This window comes from Nicotiana tabacum, chromosome 24, assembly GCF_000715075.1.
Source record: "Nicotiana tabacum cultivar K326 chromosome 24, ASM71507v2, whole genome shotgun sequence".
Classification (NCBI taxonomy): Eukaryota; Viridiplantae; Streptophyta; class Magnoliopsida; order Solanales; family Solanaceae; genus Nicotiana; species Nicotiana tabacum.
In genome coordinates, this window is record NC_134103.1 from 66948943 (window position 1) to 66973091 (window position 24149).

The 24149-nt window shown below is 39.3% G+C and overlaps 1 protein-coding gene across 1 annotated transcript; it reads left to right on the plus strand.

Annotated features, from left to right (window-relative positions):
• The first annotated feature begins 696 nt into the window (after positions 1 to 696).
• On the plus strand, positions 697 to 1017 carry LOC142178191 (uncharacterized). Its single transcript, XM_075247519.1, has one exon. It carries the CDS (start codon positions 697 to 699, stop codon positions 1015 to 1017), a length of 321 nt encoding a protein of 106 aa, XP_075103620.1.
• Positions 1018 to 24149: the final 23132 nt, after the last annotated feature.

The following is a 24149-nucleotide window of genomic DNA, read 5'->3' on the forward strand; positions in this document are numbered from 1 at the left end:
CGAGCTAATAGGACTTGAGGGCATCCATCCATACTCACGACTACGAGTTCTCAGGAAGTTCAGGTTGATTTAGGATGTGCCTATTTGGACGACGACATCACTGTATGAGGACGAGTACAATGGGCATATCCCAATACCAAGGATAAGAAGATTTCAGGAAGAGTGGAATGATCTGGTCACAATGCCAATGGGTCAAAGCTTGTGGTGCACTCTGCAATATTATGTCTGGATCAACGAAAAAGATGAGCTAGCCCGACCAAGTAGGGAAGGAATAGCCTGGTTGGAGGAAACAATGGAGGCTTTGCAAATCTATCATGAGATCATGCCACACTGTCTTGTGACTACCTCCATGCACTGCCAAGTGATCCCAGGATCAATTGATCACATGTTGCCACTCGCTAAAGATGATGACCGAGTAGTGGAGTGTATCCATATAGAGTCCGAGACAGAACCGGAGGAAGATCTAGAGGAAGAGTCTTAATTCAATGATGATGGATAGTAATTTGATGAAGATCCAGAGGAAGAACCAGAAGAAGAAGAGGAAATGGGGAATGATTCCGGGGATGGTTACTAAAAGTTGGTTGAAGGATTCTGCGAAAAATAGTAGACAATCATAGGCAATGGCACGAGAAGTTATCCTTTGCCTTATTGGGTTATCGGACCACCATGAAGACATCCATTGGGGCAATGCTATAAATGTTGGTATATGGCACTAAAGTTGTGATACCCGCAGAGGTTGAGATACCATCCTTAAGAGTCATCCAAGAAGCCAAGTTAGACGATGCAGAATGGATAGGGGTCAGGCAGGAGCAACTCATGCTCATTGACGAGAAGAAATTGGATGCAGTATGCCATGGCCAGCTGTATCAAAATAGGATGGCCAGTGCATTTAACAAAAGGGTGAAGCCTCGCCAGCTTATACCGGGGCAGTTGGTTCTGAAGAAAATATTCCCCCACCAGGAAAAAGCTAAAGGAAATTTCACACATAATTGGCAAGGTCCTTACGTGGTCCACTGAGTGTTGTAGGGAGGAGCTCTGATCTTGGCAGAGATGGATGGAAGAGTCAGCACGAAGCCTATCAACTCAGACGCAATCAATGGATACTACGTTTGAAGATAATATAGTTGTAACAAAACTACGCTCAACTTGACTTCCCACATAGGGATACGTATGCAACCCACATATCGTTCAGTTTCTCTCCCCCCCCCCCCTTCTTAGTAATAGAAAATCCAAATATCATTTTGTCTGTTACCCGAAACTACGCCACGACTTGATTTTCTCTGGAAGGAATACGTAGGCAATCCACTTCTGATTCAGTCATCTTTTATAATTGAACTACGTTCTGGCCTAATTCCATTGAGATACGTAGGAAGTCTAAGTCTGACTCGGCCATCACATTTACAATCTCATCATTTTTGCATCTATTGTAATTGAACTATGTCTTGACCTGATTCCATTTGGATACGTTGGCTACTTGAGTTAGGCTCGGTCATAATCATCATATTTCCTTTATCATTATCCATGAACTACGTTTAGACTTGATTCTATTTCGGATACGTATGCAACCTGAAAGGGTTCAGTCATAACCTTAGGAAAATCCTTTGTAATGCATTAGTTTAGATTAAGACGCAATCGGAGTGGCAAACAACCATGTCGTCAGAAGCATCGTGGAGGATTGACATCAACGGGGTAGGTTCTTCAAGAAACAATGCTCATGTTTAAGGAACTTCTGAAACATGTCATAATCCGGAACTTTGGCATTTTCCATAAAACAAAAGATTTGCCAAAATCGTTTTCTAAAAAATATCATAATTTGTTCCACCTACCGGACTTCGTGGCGCAACCTCATCAAGACACGGGCAAACCTAGTACTACGATCAAAACAAACCAACAACCCCTTCCCTATAAGAATTTTTTTTTTTGAATGCAGGGCCAATAGGACATAAAGTGCTGGAAATACAATGGGGCAAATAAAGGATCCGCCGCTCTCTCATGGCTGTCATCTCTCTTTCTCTATTCAATTTTTCCTTCTATAACTAAAACTATCTCTTGAACCCTTTGTAGGTATTTCAGAACTAGGTTGCTGACGCGAACAAGGCATATTGTACATAGCAAACCAACTGCTCAACTAAATAGAGCATGTTGTATATAACGAGCTGTTGGCTTCACCAATTGGAGCCCTGTCGGAGCACCTCGTAAAAAATCAATTTGCTGACTTCACTAATTGGAGTCGTGTTTATAGAAATCATCATCTTAATCAATCGTAGCGCCCTATACAAATCAAGCATTGGCTTCGCCAATCGGCCACTCCTTCACAAGGGAGATCAGAATAGATAGCTACAAACCTCATCGCCAACATTCTGCAAATTGACGGCCTCAACTTAGCCTCGCAGTAAAGAGTATCTCTTGAGAGTTCTCTTTTTTCTTTATTGTTATCTCGAATGTTTTGATGTTTCGCTCATGCAGCTTACAGGCATGACTACATTTTATGTCAGGAACACCCATCGTGCGGAGATGCTTTACATTATAATCACTCCCATCAAGCGGAGATATTTTATATTTCAATGCAACCTCTCCCAACAAGCGGAGATGCACTCTACAAGTCAATCACTCCCATCAAGCGAAGATACTTTATATTTCAATGCAAGCTCTCCCAGCAAGAGGAGATTCATTCTACATTACAAGTCAACTACTCCCAACACGAGGAGACCCAATGCTCTAACAGTTGCGGAATGGTACACAGCCCGACTAACAATCGAGTCAGACTCAAGTATCCCAACATCCTGACCCCGAATAATGGCTAGCCGGCAGACATGCATTATCGTTCCTGCATCATTTGCATCACATCTAAACATATTTTGCATTGCAATATAAGGGTATGTGTGTGTTTCATTTTTGCAGGAACAAGCATCGTAACGTGGAACTCTTTCTAAGCAGCAAACCAAGCAACAACGCTATGAGAGACAACAAATTCGTTAGTGGGCCAAGGATCCAAGCTCAAACTCAAGACGATCAGTAGAACTCCAATTTTTCAAATCTTTCAAGTCAAGCTGCAAATTCATATTTATTATGAGTGTCGAATCTTCCGTCTCGTAGTATCGTCATAATACAATACTGGGGCAATTTCCTGCGAGCATCGCTTTCTCAAAGTCTTCAATCCAGAACTACATACGGCTTGATCCTCATTAAACCTGAGGTATGTAAGCAATTCAAATCCAGAATTCGGCCCCAACTCCCCAAAACATTCTCCTAGAATATTCCTAATCCTATAACTCATAATCTTCATGTTATTCCTGCAATGTATGCCTAAAATCGGGACAAAATTGGCTTTGGTTCAATTTGTTTGCCCGAAAACTCTTTCATCATCTCCGGTCAAAGAGGGTCAGCTGTTGATGGCCAATTTAGACCCTCCCTTTTAAAATTTATTTTTTTATACTCAATAATTTACAATGAATATTTTAAAAATATTTTCAATCAATAACACATATTTTTACAAGAATAATTTAGTATTAATAATTGTGGAATTGATAATTCAGTGATATAATTATAATTATACCATGCTTACTATTTTTAGATTATTAAAATAATTTTTATATACATCAAATAGGCTTTATGATTAATTTAATAAATTATTCCTTAATTTCTAATTAATTACACTACTATGCTGATAATACGAAATTAGTGTTACAATTTAGAAAATAAATTATTTTATAAATAATTAATTACAATAATTAGTAGTATATTTGATAATTATAATTTTACTATATTTTATTAAAAATAATAAAGTTTAGTTAATTTCAAAAGGGATTAAAAGACTAAAGGCTATAATTGCAATTCTTTAATTAAACATTGGTGAGCTATCTTTTAAATTACTTTTAGCCCAATGTGCAAGCCCATGTCCGAAAATACCTAGTCCAAACAGCCCCTTCACTCCAAGTTGGCGATCCTTGCCATAACCATTAGACCAATCAGAATCTGCCACATCACCCGTCTCTCACACTCACAAAAAAATCACTCTTAATCCGGGTTGTCCATCTATTCGATCAACAGTCCACGTTTTAACTCCCATTTTCCTTTCATTTTAAACACATCTCCAGATCTAATCCTTACCATCGAAATCCGTAGATCCAACGGTCACCAATTTATTCTCATCTTAAACATTAATCCCTGAATTATCAGGGCCGTTGATATAAAGATCCAACGGCCCAGATTATCCTCACCCATTTAAACCCTTAGATACGGACAAACCTACCAAAACCCTAATCATTTTTCAAAGACCCTGCCACCCCCTTACCTTTTCCTCTCTCTATTCTCTCAGACTCCATGACCGAATCAATCACAAACCTTGCACAAATTTGTGCAAGCTCACAAATCCTGACCCCAGAATCATTCTTTCTGTTTCCTTATCCACGATTCTCATCGGTGCTTTCCCATTTCGTCATGCAAATTCAAAATCTCGAAGTCCTCTGACCCAGACACAAACATGAAACTTCAGTCTTCAAATCCTTCGATGCTGCAACAAAGATCCCTCATGCATGAGCATTTCATGATGATTATTCGAAGCCCGAGGTCAAATACAATGACCTCTGGACCTCCGGTCTTTCTCCGATGGTTTTACACTTGTATCATCTATCACACACTCATGTAAAACCCTCACTAGTTTTTCCCCTCTGCTCACTCTAATTTCACTCGATTGTGCTTACATCACCAGTCTTCTGTCACTCCCCACTATCGATTTGAATCTGAAACCCTAGGGCTTCAACAGCCACTATAAATTGGTGTTTTAATATTTTTACCTAAGAGACAACAAGATATACCTACCAACTACACCTAACATCTGAGAATTTAATACACAATATAGTTGTTTAGTAAATGTTGATAAAAGTCAAAGTTCTTGATCTATTTATGCTTTCTTTCCTTTTCTTTCTGGTTCTGAGTTTGTTACTGATTGAGAGCTTGAGATCTTGGCTTCCTAAAAGCTAATTTGAACACTTGTTTGGATTGCTGCCTCAAAGAAGGTCAGTAAAGCTTCGACCTTGTTCTTTCTTTATTAGTTCATGTTTCTGAACATGAACTGTTGAATGATGTTATTAACAATGTATTCGTTTTTTACTGTTTTATGTGTTTATTATTCTCCTATGATGCTCTTACCTTTCCCCGCTCCTTATCCTGTGGTACTTGCCCGATTTTGGAAAGTTCTTGCGTGAAAACCCTAATGATACTTGTCTGAGCATGGAAAGTATCAATGTAAAGATCTAAACGTGGCTTTGATTATTGATTCTATATAGAATCATGTCTTGTAAATTTAGGGAAAATCCATACTCCCCTGACAGTCCGATGCCTTGATACTCTCGATTGATTTTTGTATATAAATTTTCCCTAATCCGATATGAAATCGGTCTGCGTGTGATGTTTTTTGCTTTTTTAGTGTGATTGACTTATTTCCTTATGTGCTTGTAAATTTGTCACTATATAAACCTCTTCCCCTTCATCTTCCCTTTAGAGACGGACTTTAATCACTGCTCTCTCTCTCACTCTCACTCATTCTATTTGGTGTTCTAGTTCTTTGAGGACTCTATTGTTTAATTTTGCTCTTGGCCGGCTGAAAGCCAAGGCCACCCTGGGATTTTTCTATAACCTCCTCCGGTACAAGCACTACTTAGAGTCCTCGAGGCTCTTGTGAACTATGAAGTGATAGAGATCTTGAGGTCTTCACTTCTCCCCTTAACTTGTAATTACTGTTAAACTATTGTTGGAACTCTGATTTCTCTTATTTACTCACTTCTCTTTGCAACTGGTTAGTACTCTTAATTTTGTGGTTTAATTCTCTACTTGCCAGTGTAAACATATTTAGATTACTTTATTTACTTACTCATGGCTATGTGCACTCTATATGCCACTACTATGTTGGAGCCTTTCAAAGTAGAAAACCTGACTTAGGATCTTGGCTTTCTGAAATGTGTGAACTGCAATACCATATCATGTTACATGCTATTCCAACTTTGCTATAATCTTGAGAGTCCATGTCTTGATATTGCTAGTTTACTTAGGTTTCAGCATCTCTAATGTGATCCTTTGCCACATGTTAGTAATACCCACCCATATTTATGTGCTCTAATTGACCAGCAGAATCCCCTATTTTCTTTTTAAATCAGATAAATACATGCCCATTTGACTTGCTCAGCATCCTACCTAGAAACCATGTATATAAAAAACCTGACTTAGGATCTTGGCTTTCTGAAATGTGCGAACTTCAATACTATATCATGTTACATGCTATTCCAACTTTACTATAATCTTGTAATTAATGTAATATTTTGAGAGTCCATGTCTTGATATTGCTAGTTTACTTAGGTTTCCGCATCTCTAATGTTATCCTTTGCTACATATTTGTTATCCCCACCCATATGTATTTGCTTTAATCGACCTGTAGAATACCCTATTTTCTTTTGAATCAAATGAATACATGCCCATTTGACTTGCTGAGTATCCTGCCTAGAATAAATGTATAGAGGATGTTTATATCTTAGACCTTCATGCTAGACTTTCCTGTATGAATTCATGTCTGGTTGTGTTCTTTAGGATTAAGGCTTGACAATTCTAGAAGACTAGTCCTTAAGATGTTGTCACTTTGAATTGATTCCATCAAATATGTGTTGATTCTACTGGACCTATGTGATTATATGTACCACTTAGATGTTGTACTCAGAGTGTATACTTGTCATACACTTTATGTGATTTTTATAAGGCTGATGGATTCTCAATTATGTTCTTATCTTGATTATGTGCTCTGTCTCATCTCTTAGACTTCACATCCTAGGATGTTGCTTAGAGCACCATGTTCTTTGTTAGTTTGTAAACATTGAACATCAAAATCTTCTAGGTGCATATGTGTGTTTCTTGCCTAAGTTCTAAGTAGTCTAGATGACCTGTCTTCATAGTTTTTCATTTGCTTTTTTGGTACCCCTGTTGGATGTTAGCTAATAGAGTTTGGTCTGCCTAAGAGTTTGGGCTTAACTTTTTACTGGTCGAAATTTGTTTTGTCCCCTTGTCCTTATGCATCTGGAGCCTGGGCCTGGTGGTTTGCATGAAGTTTTGAGGCTGTTCAAGGCCCAGAAGTTTGACTAGGTTTTTTGTATTTTTATATTGGACTTGTAACTAATTTTTTTTGGTTTGTAATAACCTGTAAAGACGAATAATGGGGAAAATAGTTGAAAAGTGGCATGGGATAGTTTAGCTCTTGCATGACTGGGTAAATAACATGCATATAGGTTCAAACATATTCTCCTGCTACTTGTCATTACAAATCATGCTCAATTTCCTACATGTCGCCGCTACTAACCATCATGCCTATAGGGTTATTACTTCCTACCCATTTCACCTAGAAATTATGTGCCTAAGACTTTAACTAGTATGAATTGGACATTGCTTGCATAGTTTGCCTAATATGTTAATAATCCAATAATATCACTTAACCAACATGACAATAGGACATGTTATGTGATAATTTGCTCGCATGCCTTCAACACTGCTTAGATATCATGTTCTTAAGTTCTCACACTTAAAAATCATATCTATAAGACCTACTATATGCTATGTATTTATATTGGGCCTGTAATTATTTTTTCTTGGTTTGTAATAACATGTAATGACGAATAATGGGGAAAATAGTTGAAAGGTTGCCTGGGATAGTTTAACTCCTACATGACTGGGTAGATAACATGCCTATAGGTTCAAATATATTTACCTGCTACTTGTCATTACAAATCATGCTCAATTTCCTACTTGCCGCCTGCTACTATCTATCATGCCTATATGGTTATTACTTCCTGTCCGCTTCACCTAGAAATTATGCATCTAGAATTTTAACTAGTATGAATTGGACATTGCTTGCATAGTTTACCTAATATGTTAATAATCCAATAATGTCACTTAACCAGCATGCCAATAGGACCTGTTATGTGATACTTTGCTCTCATGCCTTCAAAACTGCTTAGATATCATGTTCTTAAGTTCTCACAGTTAGATTTCATGTCTATAGGACCTATTATACACTAATTTGCTTGACTGTTTGTGCTACCACGCTTAGAAATCATGTTCTTAGGGGCTTCATACCTAGAAATTATGTATATAGGATTATTAATAAGGACTTATGTTACTTGGTCATAAAAATCCTGCCTATAGGATCTGATAACAAAGTCTTTTATTTCATCGTAACATCCACGTAGAGATCATGCCTATAGTATTAACATTGAGATAGTTTGCACCCTTCGTTGTCGTAGCTGACCACTTGCAATTATCACATAGAAATCATATTCTAGGCCAAATTAGGTAATTTGGTATTATAGGTTAATTACTGTCTGACATACCCTCACGGGTAACCTGATGTGCAGACTAAACTGGTCGAATAATAAAGCCTCTGCCATAACGAGTTGTAGCCGAAGAGTGGGAGTGCTAAACCCTCTGAAACCCCGAGGCCTCTAGACCTCCCTACCCCTTTCTCCTGCCCGTGGATACGCTCTAATCTCCTAGAAATATCCACAACCTAGTGAAGTGGAGTCTCAGTCTCCAACTCCCATGTCATCCCAATTCTGAGGCTATAATTGAGTCCCTCAATAAATCTGTGGACTCTCTCTCTCTCTCTCTCTCTCTCTCTCTCTCTCTCTCTCTCTCTCTCTCTCTCTCTAACAATGGAAACAAAAGCAGGTGCATGACGCGATAACTCTATAAACCTTATAGCATACTCAGAAATAGTCATACTCCCCTGGCGCAACTGCTCGAACTCGGTGATCAACTCATCCTTGCGAGTATGTGGAATAAACTCCCTCAAGAAGAGATCAGTGAACTGGGACCAAGTAAGTGGCGATGCGCCAGTTGGCCTACTCACCACATAAGTTTGCCACCATCTATATGTCGGCCCAGTCAACTGGAAAGTAGTAAGGTCGACCCCGCTCAACTCCACTATGCCCACAGCACGCAAAATATGGTGACACTAGTCTAAGAAACTATGTACATTCTCAGAATACCCGCCACTAAAATGAGGAGGATGATACTTTTGAAACCTCTCCAACCTCTTATGCTCCTCAATAGATGAAATTGGCCCAACCTCAGGCTGAATCGCAATCACAACTACACTGGTATAACACTCGGAGCCTGATCAACATGAGACACTGCTCTGAAGTATGCATAGCGGGAGTCTCAAATCCTCCCCCAGCCTATGAAGTAGTTGGTACAACTGGAATCAACCCTGCCTGAGCCAAGTTACCAGACATGCTCAAAATGTGCGCCAAAGTCTCCTGAATTATAGGGGTAGCAACAAGCATCTCGGGTGCCTGCTCTCCAATCAGAGCTACTGGTGGATCCTCAGTCACGGTCCTAGCACGGCCCCTCGCTGTAGCATGTGCCCCACCTCTGCCTTTGCCTCTGCCCCGGCCTCTAATAGCACCGCCCTTGGAGGAAACATCATCAATAACTGAAGCTCGTGTCCTCACCATCTGTGAGAGAATAGAAAGATAAAGGTTCAAACTCTAAAATCAATAAATTTGCACGATAGGGAATCAAAGAAGTAAAATTTTCTAATAGTTATGTAGCCTCTTGAAGATAAGTACATACATCTCTGTACCTATGTACAAGACTCTATTAAACTTACTTATGACTCGTAGAACTTATGAACCAAGAGCTCTGATACCAACTTGTCATGACCCAAAATTCCACAATAAGGATTGCGACGATACTTAGTTCCTAAGACTAAGTAAGCTTAGCTAATAACGACATCACTCAGAATATAACAACCTAAAAATTTAATAAAAACTGAGAAATGTCATAACATGTAAAACGGAGATACAACAGTCATCATCCCAAAACTCGGTAATACTGAGTCATAAGCTCTGCATGGAATACATAAAAAGTCTCAAAAATACATCATTGTTTGGGATACATAAAGAGTAGAAAATGAAATAAGACGGTTACTTCGAGGCCTGGGAACTGAACAGCAGGGATAACATAAAGTATCCAACAGCTCTAACTCAACTCTCTAACGACGAACTCGATCTGAAGTACGTGGATCTACATAAAGAATATGCAAAAATGTAGTATGTGTATACCACAGTCGGTACCCAGTAAGTATCAAGACTAACCTCGGTGGAGTAGTGATGAGATTCAAGTCAAGACACTTATTAGTCAAATAACTTATGCAAGTTATCAAAAGAAAACTGACAACAAGATGCACAACGAAAAAATTATCAACAACCTCGTAAAGCATGTAACAACAGCCCAATGTAGAATAACCCATCTTTACCAACAAAATACTAAATAAGAGTGGGGCATGAGATAGCATATCAAAATCAACCAACATCTCATAAAATACAAGACGAAAGCATTTAGAAAATAAGTGTATGATCACAACATCAACCCCGTTCCAACACAAGAACAACATCAAGGAACACCCCCGAAATGCCACATAACAACTCCAACAAAGCCACCCTTACGTCTCTGAATGCACATAATCAATGGAATGCCTCTCTTGTGTCACCGCATGCACATAAATAGTCACCCTTATCTCGTTGCATGAACATCACAATGAAATTCCACTCTTATGTCTCCACATGCGCATCTCGCCATGCTTATACTCTACACAACAACAATCAATGTGCACAACATGTTCACATGTGCCAAAAAATAACAAACAACAATGCCCCAAAGTTACATCAAGATATAGCCCCACGGTTCAACAACAAGGTGCACAATAATATGACAATAACAAAAGAGCACGGAGAGTATTCAACAATAAAGCATGTTTCATATAGCAAACAATCCCAATCCAAGGCATATTAATATCTTAAGGTCTAATCCGGTCATAAACCACACATGCCCGTATACACACTCGTCACCTCGTGTACACGCCGCTCCACATAACACAAATATGTAAATTAGACCAAATCCTAAGGGATAATATTTCCACACAAAGTTAGGCAGGATATTTATCTCAAAGAGCCCCAATCAATACTGAAAAAATACGTTTCCTCTAAAATTCACCTTCACTCGGCTCAAATCTAGAGAAAAACGATTTAATAATATCAAGCAATGCAAGAAAAATCAATTTCGATTAATAAAGTTGCAATTTTTATCAAATTTTCAAAACGTCAACAAAAGTCAACCTCGGGCCCGCCCAGTTAAAACCCGAGTCGAGGGGTAGATCTCGATTACCCATAACCCCATGATTCTAATTATGTGATTGGTTTTCAAATCCGAGTCTAATTCGACTCTCAAATCTCAAATTTTTATTTTTAAAAACATTTTGTCAAAAACCTCAATTTCATTCATGGATTCATCAATTAAATGATAAATCAAAGACGATATTAATGAAAAATAATCAAATCCGAGTCAAACTTACCCAGACCAAGTGGGTAAAAATGACTCAAAAATTACCTCAAACTGAGCTCCCAGTCTCAAATATAAAATAATGAGTCTAAGTCCTGAAATCCCACTTATTAACCCAGCTGCAGATGTTGCATTTGCGGCCAGTGGTTCGCAAATACGACCTCCGTAAATGCGACACAGGGATCACAAATGCAAAGTGTGTCCATCCCCTAAGAGTGTCGCAAATGCAATTAATGTTCCCCAAAATGCGAACCCCGCAAGCATCACAAATGCGAGCAAAGGATCGCAAATACAGTCTGCCTATGCCTAGTTGCCCATCACAATTATGAGGCTAGCTTCACAAATGCGAAGCAAGCCACTCTTACCCACCTTCACAACTGTGACATGTCCATTGCAAATGTGAACTAGTGCTCGCATTTGCAAGACCTGCATCACTACCCAAAAACCAGCAAATCCGAAACAAGTTCAAAATACCTTAGAACGCGTCTGAAACTCACCTGAGCCCCCTGGGCTCCACACCAAACATCCACATAAGTCTAAAAATAGTATATGAACCCGCTCGCAAGCTCAAATTACTAAAATAATATCCAAAACCATAAATCGAACTCCAAAACGCATAAAAATAATAATGAAACTCAAGAACTCCTAAAATCACAACCAAGCGTCTAATTCCTACCAAACCAACTAGGAATGATACCAAACTTTGCACACAAGTTCCAAATGACAAAACGAACCTATTCCAAGTCCCTAACCAATTCGAACCAGATATCCACAAAGTCAACCAAAGGTCAAACTTAGAAAATGTTTAAACCTTCAAATTGCCAACTTTCGGCAAAAAGATTCAATTATAACTAGGAACCTCTGAATTCAATTCCGGGAATATGCCTAAGTCCAATATTACCAAACAAACCTCTTGGGACCATCAAAATACCATTTTGGATTGTTTTCACAAAAGTCAAACCTCGATCAACTCTTCCAACCTAAGCTTCCAAGTTATAAACCAAGCATTCCAAATCAATCTAAAACCTTCCCGAAATAAAATCAACCATCCCCACAACTCTCATAACCCTAAATACACATACGAGGAGCTTCAAAAGGGAAAATAAAGCTCAAATACATAAAATGATCGATCGTGTCGTTACAACTAGACCATTTTGAGTATGAACATGAGCAACCAGATGCTCAACTTTTATTCAAGTAGACATACAGTAATCGTTGAAGTCTTGAGATATAAATTCACCAGCATTATCAAGATGAATTATCTTAATTGCATAATCAGGAAAATGTGCTCTTAACCTTATTATTTAGTCCAACAATCTAGCAAAATTGCGAGTTGACAATAACCATACATGTGACCATCTTGTAGATGCGTCTATCAAGACCATATAATATTTAGATGGTCCACATAGAGGGTATATGAGACCACATATATCACCTTGTATACATTCCTATAATGCAGGGGATTCAATCCCAACCTTAGTTGTTGATGATTTAATAATCAATTTTCTTTGAGAGCAAGCACCACAAGAAAATTTCTTAAATTGAAGAATCTTCTTGTTCTTAAATGTGTGCCCATTTTAATTCTCTATTATTGCGCATCATATTACAACCGGGATTTCCCAACTGGTCATGACAAATGATAAAATCATTAGAAGCAATAAGTCTTTTATTTACTATGGCATGTGATTCAACCACACCAATACTTGTGTGGTACAACCCAGAAGAAAATTCGGGTATTTGTTTCATGCGCACACTTCTTTTTCACTTTTATTGTAGTAATATAAAAGTATTCAACCTTTCCTTCATTAGAGGCCTCAACATGGTAGCCTTTAGGTGAATAGCTTTGAAACTAACAAGTTTCTTTGAGACTTACTACAATATAGTACATTATTAATAGCCAATATCATTCCTCCAGGTAATAATAAGGTCGCTCTTTCAGAGCCCTCAATTGATTTTGTATTACCAAATATTATATTAATATAAGCCTTTTTCATAACCAAATAAGACGGGGGGAAATTCTCATAATATTGTGTGAGTTGTAGCACTATCCATAAGGCATAAATCTTCATTCCCCATTAAAATGATCAAACCTCAGTTTTGATACTCAAATAAGTCCTCAACTTCTAAATGAACAAGATCATTGAGTCCTTCAAAATCATTGTATTTCAAAGCAAGATTTTCCTCGCCATTATCATCACATTTGTTTGAAGGTCCTGCCTAAAAATCACTTTTAAAGTTGAGTGAGACTCCACTGGGGCATTAGTAGAAGATACTCCAATATTATTTGTCTTTTATTTGATGCAGTTTTGATAAAGCCTAGCAAAATGCTTAGACGCACGGCATTTCAACTTTCCAATGATCTTTCATTCCACAGCAGTGGCAGTTATTTCCTTTGCCTCTTGAAGGATTAATTTGAGAACCCACATAGTTCTCCTATTTTCCATGACCACTATGATGACGATTGTTATATCGTTTCTAGCCATTTCCATGCACACGTACGTTCATATGGTCACGATAATTATTTTATCTTCTTTCAGACTTGTCATGTGCTGCTACTATATTCACTTCGAGGAATGGTGCTGACCCAGTGGGACACAAAAAGATATTATGTTGCTCAGCCACCAAAAAGCATAAGATCAACTCATAATACTTTTAAAAACCCTTTCATGATGTTGCTTCTGTAACATCATATTTGAGGCATGAAAAGTCGTAAGAGTCTTTATCAACAAATACTCATCATTGATAACATCCCCACATAATTTTAATTGGGAAGTTATTCGAAATACAGCAGAGTTATACTCAATTATGGTCCTAAAATCTTGCAAGTGTAAGTGTATCCACTCATATCAAGGCTTTGGCAATACCTTAGCCTTAAGGTGATCATAACTTTCCTTCAGGCCAGTCCACAATTCAAGTGGATTTTTCACATTCAAATATCCAACCTTTAAACCTTCATCCAGATAATGACGAAGGAAAATAATGGCCTTCGCTTTGTCCTGGCTCGATGCCTCATTACCCTGAGTAATGGTGTCACCAAAACCTTTAGCGTCTAAGTGAATCTTAGTATCTACTAGTCGGGTCGTTATATTCTCCCCAACTTAAACATACGTTCGTCCTCGAACGTGCCAAGAATCATTTCTGAGTTGTCCAAAATCATTGTTTAACACCTCGTACACCTACTCATGCCACCAAAACCTAGATGAGCACATTAGCTCAAGCCAGACTGAAGATCCTTCCTGCTACCTTAGCCCAAAAGCCTTAGAACCAAATTCCAACATCTGGAATTCCCTATAAGAGAAAATTTCTTGCATACCTACATGGTATCAATCTCGATAAGCTATAAAAAACATGATCATACACCCATGTTGTAATCACACAATATACCGCATAATTCATTCGCCATAGTAACATATTCCGACCACAATAGCTGCAATTCACAAACTCAATGCCTGTAGTACACCTCATAACACATATAAGTCATGTTCCAACTCTCGCAATACTGCAACAATGAAAGAGGTGTAGAAACTCATAACCACTAGCCAAATCAATAACTCATGAAACCTCTCTGCTTGAAAAGAACCATTGCCTCGTTCTGAACTGATTAGTGACATTTTCCTTATAATATACATCACATAAATCTGATTACACTGATTCCAAGTCCAGTAACCTCGTCTCACCCAGTACAAGCTGCTCTGCCAATAAGCCACATCAAATGTCGTCGAAGATCCCATGCTACGCCATCAATGCTCCAATAAGCCACGACTCGAATACGACCAATAATGAAAAGAAAACCCGGGTAGAGAACTATCCAGTCCCCATAACATTCAAATCAACCGGACACATGCTACAAAACGAACTCAAAAGTAAGAAACATAACACACGAAATAAGTATGAGGGGTCGTACTCAACATCTCATTGTTGCGGCGTGCAACCCGATCCAAATATCATAACAATCAATAAGGAAATACCCATCGAGCCAAAATGCTCATACCCACGAAACACCCGAATATCGACCACAAGCACTCCAAGTGCATAAATGCAACACTGGGGAGACAGATAGCATCAAGCGCTACAAAAGCCAAGAACGACTAAGGTGCATCAAACAACTGGCATCTCAAGAGCCATCTCGCTCATATCATACCACAACTACACATGATCAGAACACACATGTGAATAACCAAGACATCTCACAACCCACATGGCATAAAAGAGTAGAACCTGAAATAGACGAAGGCAGGAATAACATCACGCCTGATGACCCATCTATAACTACAAACGATCATATGCAGAATAAGCATTTATGATCTAGTATGAAACATATTAGGCCTACCAACGGACCTCAAACCGATTCCGATCATCCTAAAATGGGCCAATAACCCTCCAAAGAACCACAATGACCCTATTCATGACACATATGATCTAGTGTCATACGATCTACTGTCCAAATCCGGAACAAACTCCCACAGCCCGCAACCAAAGAAATAGAGTGTCTCTCAAACATAAACTCTCGCATCAACGATAGTACCAGAATCTCCATACTTGACTTAAATCTCTTTCCTTAAATGACTGACACACCATACTTATACAATCATCTCGTGGGAGATAGTCCCACGACCTTCCGCACCAGGTAGAAAAATCTGCACATCCATGGCTACCAACCATACTAATTCATTAATGCAAATCAAGAATTCGCAAATTCCACATAAAACCATTCTCAGGCAACACTAAGATAGCGCCAGCATACCCTGAACATCTAAAATCTACCCCTGATCCTTCGAGCTCATGACATTCTTATAAAAGTTGAACTGTAACCTTGATCCTCAATTTTCAATTTCCATACTGCTCACTGCACCTGTCGTGCTGCTATGCGAGAGTACAAAAATTTTATCATAACTCCTGAACCACCAGTAGAATAAACACTTCATGGGCAAGAAACATTTCACTTAACTCATTTCAGAAGAAAAATTGCAACATGCAGCAAAATTCCCATAACTGTAGAAAATGCAAACCTCAAGTCGTGTTCTAATCTATCATAACTCATCTGGGATCCATTTACACATAACAAAACCATCAGAATCAAATACCTCCAAATCAATCAAATTACGATGGTTGTCAAGCCCGCACGTACCGCCACGAATCACATGTATAGCTTTACCACACTAAAGGAACTGATCATTTGCTTAACTATGTTGATCCAAACCACTACTAACTGATTCAATTTCTTCCAATTTACCCTTTACTTACCCTCGAAATAATAGCTCTATGCAAACGTACAATGGTCCTCAAACAATACTCATCCCGAGTGACCCAAATCACGAGACCACATCATCTCAATGCCCATAAGCCATGTCATACCCTCTTATGCAATCAATAGTATCTCTAACCGATACACCTGCGCTGATTAGATCTTCTGCTAATCCAACGTTGTTTCCTTCCATCTTTCTAACACCTACTGCAGATCCCGGTGCTAACATAGAAATGCTCTAAGTCCTTTTTATAATCTGCCACAAAACTCAATCCTTAACCACACAACAAACCCAAAAATCTTTAGGCACCTCACTTTAATTCTTGAACCTACTAGAACCATTGTTAAGAGTCACCCACTGTGACCTGGTCACGAATATATAACCAAACACTAGTGTTGTGTTAGCATATGAACACTTCCAAAGAAGCAACCGGATGAATTATTTTCCTTGTACATCACATCCACAAGAAGTATGAAATCTGAGTCATCCCGAAATCTGCACATGAATCGATAAGGCAAAATGTAGCACACATTAATCAATTTCCTTGCCATAATTACCCTTCATATTTTATTCCCTTAGTCATAACTAATCCACTAGCGTACACGTAACTAGAAGCTGCCAAGGTACAGCCACATAACCCCAATCATTGATGGTAGGCTCCCCCACTTAGATTTAAGCCACAATTGCAAAATCCAAGGACCAACAATGACTCTTCCTTTTGGCTACCATGATCCCACACCGTTACTCAGCCAAATTTCTCAAAATCTCTTGTTGCACTAATCATCACACATCCCAAATTAACAGTCCTAAATGCACACTCAACTTCATAACAGACACGCCATCTTTCCAAGTGATATAAGCCCACATCGTAGTACATCCTCCCCGATGAATAGAAAGTAGAACTCTTCATAGAAACTTCGTCAAAAATCATGCCACTCCTAACCTCCTCACAGGAGATATCCCACCTGTGCAACCCCATATCGACATCTTCCAACGGCATTGCCCTAGTTACAGCAACCATGAAATCAGTTAATCCTCCTGAGCCCACACTCGCCCACTAACCGTATGCGCCCGTTCATTTCCACCAACATCAAATGAAGGTCCAGCGATGCATTCAAAACTCGAAGTCATATTACATTCCAAGCAAACTCTTTTTGTCATATTCAAACTTCCGAAGCACAAAAGCTACCATCTCAAACGAAATGCACAAACTTAGCCCCTTGTTCACCATGACCATAATCGCATCAAGCTTTCTCAAAGCATGTGTCTATCCTACAACAAAATCCATATGATATGCCAACATTCTCAGTCTGAGTTAACCATCTTCCAAACCAAACTACTCAACCTTTACTGCTCATACTCGACCTGCTAGCGATTCAACCACCGTGAGACACCTCCCACCATGTCCTTCCTCATCCTTCGCTGCCAAAATAGTGCCTCAAGTCATAATCCACCTCTGTAGCACCCGAACTAATAAATTGTTACCAACTCTAAGCCTTCTTAAAGATCATCTTCCTCGAGCCATCAACAGTGGGGACACCGGACCGACCCTGCAGTCATAATACACCATCACCTCGGATAACTGCTTCTTAGGTACAATTTCACGACACCGTATCCCAAAAGAAAACAAACAAAGACCATCACATTGACGAGCCTTAATGCGTTCAAACAAGGACGATGACAACACATCACAAACGAGAATTCCACCAAGTTCGAAAATACCCCATCTTACAACTCTGTCAACTAACGCCTAAACATCTATAGTCCAATTTCCTCTTCTTTGCTGGGATTAAATGCCGGATCTCTAAACCATGAATCGAGTAATCCTCCTTTCGAGTCATTCACTTCCGCCACACATAAGTAAGCACCCTACCATTTACACTATCATTGTGTGATAAAAATGCATGAACATCACAATACACTATGCATAACCTCAAACCATAGAAAACACTACCACTGAGCTAAGATGATAGAACACCTTCCACAAGGAGACGATAATAGCTCCCCTGAATACGTAAGGAAAAACATCCTGCACCACATCTGTAGCACCACTACCACTCCTCAATGCCTAATGGATAACAAGCGCTCAACATCGTATAAGAATGAGTAGGAAGGGAATAAAGACATAAACTTCAATGGAATCAAATCACACGATGAGGAATCAATAAGGGAAGTGCACCTAACAGCCTTGTAGCCTCTCGAAGATAAGTACAGGCGTCTCTGTACCGATCCACTAGACAACCCTGCCATACTTCTGGGCCTTCAACATTCTCAAAACACCGTGCAGACCGGCAAGCCCAAGCTCCAGATGCATAAGGTTAAGTGGATAAAGCGAATTTGGACCTAGTACCCAGTTAGGCCCAACAACGCATGCCCAAACTCTTAAGTAGACCAAACTATATTAACTAACATCCAACAAGCATACCAAAAATGCGAGTGAAAGGCTATGCAAACAAGCCATCTAGGCGACTTAGAACTTAGGCAAGAAACACACATGTGCACCCAGAAGATTTTGATCTTCAATGTTTACAAAATAACCTAGAGCAGGGCTATATAAGCAACATCCTAGGATGTGAGATCTAATAGATGAGACAGAGCACATATACAAGAAGTGAACATACTTGAGAATCCATCATCTTTATAAAAATCACTTGAAGGGTATATATACTCTGAGTACAACGTCTAAGTGGTACATAGAATCATATAGGTCCAGTAGAATAAACACTCATTTGATGGAATCAATTCAAAGTGACAGCATCTTAAGGACAAGTCTTCTAGAAAGGCCAGGACTTAATCCTAAAGAACACAACCAGACATGAATTCATACAGAAAAGTCTAACATGAAGGTCTAAGATAGAAACATCCTACATACATGGTTTCTAGACAGGATACTCAGCAAGTCAAATGGGCATGTATTCATCTGATTTCAAAAGAAAATAGGGGATTCTGCTGGTCGATTAGAGCATATATATATATGGGTGGGTATAGCTAACCTGTTGCGAAGGGTCGCATTAGAGATACTGAAACCTAAGTAAACTAGCAATATTAAGACATGGACTATCGAAATACTACATTAATAACAATATTACTACAAAGTTGGAATAAAATGTAACATGATATGGTATTGCAGTTCAGACGTTTCAGAAAGCCAATATCCTAAGTCAATTTTTCTACTTGAAAGGATCCAACATAGGAGTGGCATATAGAGTGCACATAGGCATGAGTAAGTAAAGAAAGTAATCTAAACATATTTACACTAGCAAGCAGAGAATTAAACTGCAGAATTAAGAGTACTAACCTGTTGCAAAGAGAAGTGAGTAAATGTGAGAAATCAAAGTTCCAACAGTAGTTCAACAACAATTACAAGTGAAGGGGAGCAATGAAGACCTCAAGATCTTCGGCATTTCAGAGTTCATAAGAACCTCGAGGACTCCGAGTAGTTCTTGTGCTAGAGGAAGTTATAGAACAATCTCAGGGGGCCTTGGTTTTTAGTTAGCCAAGAGAAAAATCAAACAACAGAGTCCCTAAAGAACCAGAACACCAAATAGAATGAGTGAGAGTGAGAGTAAGAATGAGAGTTAGAAGTGATTAAATTCTATCTCTTGAGGGGAAGGGGAAAGGGTTTATATAGTGATGAATTAACAAGAACATAAGGAAAGAAGTCAATCACACCAAATCAAGAAAAACAAATCAGATGTATACAATGATAATGGTGCCTTTAGACTATGATGCCTTTGGATAATTTGGCAATATTTTAGCTATGAAATTCATAGATGTAGGATATTTGATCGTTCGACAAGGAAAATAGTCAGTGCTTAACCACATACAAATGGCAAAAGCAAGGCTTAGCCTTATGCAAGAATGGAGGCTGAGCTTTAACCTTATGCAAAAATAGGAAGTTCTGTGCTTAGCCTTGTATGAGTAGGAGGGTTGTGCTTGGCCTGATTAAATGGTCAGGGCAATGCTTATCCTCATACAAAAGTAGAGGTAGTGCTTAGCCTTGTGCAAGTAGGAGGGCGGTGCTTGGCCCTATGAAAATAGTCAGGGCAATGATTTGCCCTATGCAAATATGGAGGAGTGCTTAGCCTCATGCAAGTAGGAAGGTGGTGCTTGTCCCTATGCAAATAGTTAGTGCAACGCTTAGCCCTATGCAGTTATGGAGACAATGCTAGCCTCATGCAAGTAGGAGGGCGATTCTTTGCCTTATGCGAATAGTCAGGTCAACGCTTAGCCCTAAGTAGATGTGGAGGCAGTGCTTAGCCTTATGCGAGTAGAAGGGTCTTGCTTGACCCAATACAGATATTGAAGGCAGTGCTTAGCTCTATACAAGTGTGGAGGCATAGTGTAGCCTCAGGCAAATGCAATAAGGGAAATCAATTCTTAGCTTGACGTATTTGGACTTGGTAGAATTTATCCATGTGAGGATAGTAAAATCGTCATATGTCCTCTGCTGATATCCCTGATACTGTTGCACCTGTTATCCCCGCATTCAAAGAAAAATAATGAGTTCGGGGTGAAGGTTGATTCGTGCTTTGGTTTCTGCGTTCCATCCCTGCTTTTGGATTTGCTTTCTGAGCTTGATACTTCTTATGCTTTGAGCCAACATGGGCAGTATTTTTCTATTACAAAAATTAAATTTTGAAAATATGCATTTTTGTGATTGGTCAGTGGTAAAAAATGCAATTTAGTAAATTATGTGACAATGCATGAAATAGATACTTTTGTCAAATCTTAAACTGGGTCACATTTTGAGACATTGCAACGTCCTTATCCTGTATAGAATTGTGAGGACTCCCCTAGAATTCGAATTCTGCCCCAATTCTGACAGATCGACTCTGATATGTTTTCCTGATAATATTCTTCTGGTGACTCTTGGCTTGACAATATTAGATCTAATTCAAAGTTTTTCCCAATCTTTTGATCTTGGAGGAAAATGAAAATTTTGTTATGATATGATTGAATCCACAGGGCTGCCTACGTATCCCATCTTAAACGGGAATCATGTCAAGCGTAGTTCGTGTTACATCAAGAAGAAATCGCGAATACAATCTTAGACATGATATCTTTTGACGACGTCTGAATTGATGGGTTTTGGCCATATCTCTCTATCCATTTGTGCTAGTATGAGTGCTCCTCCTGTCATCACTCGGCAAGCCATGTAAGGACCCTGCCACTTTGGTGAGAATTTACACTTTGCCTCATCCTAATGTGGGAAAATTCGCTTCAGAACTAGTTGCCCCGGTGTGGACTGTCTTGATATTACCTTCTTGTTGAAAGCCTTTGCCATTCTGTTCTAGTAAAGTTGACCATGAAGCACCGTATTGATTCTTTTCCCGTCAATGAGAGCCAACTGATCATATCGATTCTATATCCACTTGCGTCACTTTGCTCGGATTCTTGTATGATCTGCAAGAATAGGATTTCTACCTCAATGTGTATCACAGCCTTGGTGCCAGTAGATAGGGTGTTACCCAGTTGATGTTCGGACCATAGTGCGGTATCCAAGCAAAGAAAATGGTAACTTCTCATACCAATGTTTGTAGTTGTCTATCATTTTCCTTAGATTTCTTGATGTTCTTGTTGACGGCTTCTACAACTCCATTCATATAAGGTCAGTATGCGATGGAATTATAGTGCTTGATCTTGAATGTCTCGTGCATGGCCTGCATCAGATCATTATTGATGTTGGCAGTATTGTCATTGACAATTGACTCGGGAACTCCAAACCGGAAAACAATACGATCTCGAACAAAATATGCTACGACCTTCTTTGTCACAGATTTGTAGGAGGTGGCTTCGACCCATTTGGTGAAGTAATCAATAGCTACTAGGATAAATATATGTCCGTTGGAGGCGGCAGGCTAAATTGGGCCAGTGACATCCATGCCCCAAGCGGCAAAGGGCCAGGGCGAACTCATCATATTGAGTTCATTGGGTGGAACCCGTATCATGTCAGCATGTACCTGGCACTGATGACACTTCAGTACTTACCTGAAGAAGCCAGTCTCCATAGTCATCCAGAAGTATCCCGCCCTCAATATCATTTTGGCTAGAATGAACCCATTCATGTGGGTTCTGCATGTTCCATCATGTATTTCTTCCAGCAATCTGGATGCTTCTTTGGAATCAACACATCTTAAAAACACAAAATCCGAAGTTCTTATGTACAGAATTCCTCCACTCCAAAAGAAATGATTGGCTAGTCTTCGCAGTGTGCGCTTTTGAGTATATGTAGCGCCTTTTGGGTATTCTCACTTTTCCAAGTACTCCCTTATGTCGAGAAACCATGGCTTCCTATCAAATTCTTTTTCAACATGGGCACAGTAGGCATGCTTCTTGCGGATCTCTATCGAGATGGGGTCAATATAATTCTTATATGGATATTGTATCATGGAAGACAATATGGCCAATGCGCCTATGAACTCGTTCTAAATCCAGGGAACATGCTTGAATTCTATCTTTGTGAATCTCTTGATCAGTCCCTACATACAATGCAAGTAGGACAGTATCTTGGTATTCTTGGTGGTCCATTCTCCGAGTACCTGATGTATCAACAAGTATAAATCTCCAATCACCAATATTTCTTGGATGTTCATGTCAATGGCCAACCTAAGTCCCAGAATCAAGCCTCATATTTTGCCATATTGGTAGTGCCTCGTAATATGAGCTAGGCAGATGCCGGATAGTGTTGGCCGGTTTCCGATACCAGGACAGCCCTAATGCCTACTCATTTGAAGTTTGCAGCCCTGTCGAAAACCAATCTCCACCCATCATAAGCTTCAATGATATCCTCCCCTATGAATGATACCTCCTCGTCAGGAAAATACATATTTAACGGTTTGTATTTTCCACCCACATGATTCTCTACTAGATGATCAGCCAATGCTTGCCCCTTGACTTCCTTTTGAGTCACATGAATGATGTCGAACTCACTTAGCAGTTTTTGCAACTCCGCCAACTTCCAGTGGGCATAGGTTTCTGAAACATATACTTTAAGGGGTCCATTCTTGATATGAGATATGTAGTGTATGCACATAAATAGTGCCTCAACTTTTGGACTATCCATTTCAGGGCATAACAAGTACAGTACAATAAAGAATACCGAGCCTTATAGGGTGTGATATTCTTACTATGGTAGTATATGGTTTGCTCTTTTCTTCCGGTCTCGTCGTGCTGTCCCAAGATGCATCCAAATGCTCCGTCCAACATGGATAGGTACATCAATAGAGGTCTCCCAGGCTCTGGTGGTACTAGTACATGAGGCTTGGATAAGTACTCCTTGATTTTATCGAAAGCCTTTTGACATTCCTTAGTCCAACTTGTCGCAATATCCTTTCTCAGCATTTTGAAGATTGGTTCATATATTACCGTCGATTGCACTATAAAACGGCTGAGGTAGTTGAGACGACCCAAGAGGCTCATCATATATTTCTTGTTATTATAATGCAGCAGATCTTGGATGGCCTTGATCTTTGATGGATCTAGCTAGATCCTTTGGCGGTTGACGATGAAACATAATAGCTT

What these genes read in the sequence shown, in the direction of transcription:
- LOC142178191 (XM_075247519.1), top strand. Translation starts at nt 697, where the DNA reads ATGTTGGTATATGGCACTAAAGTTGTGATACCCGCAGAGGTTGAGATA.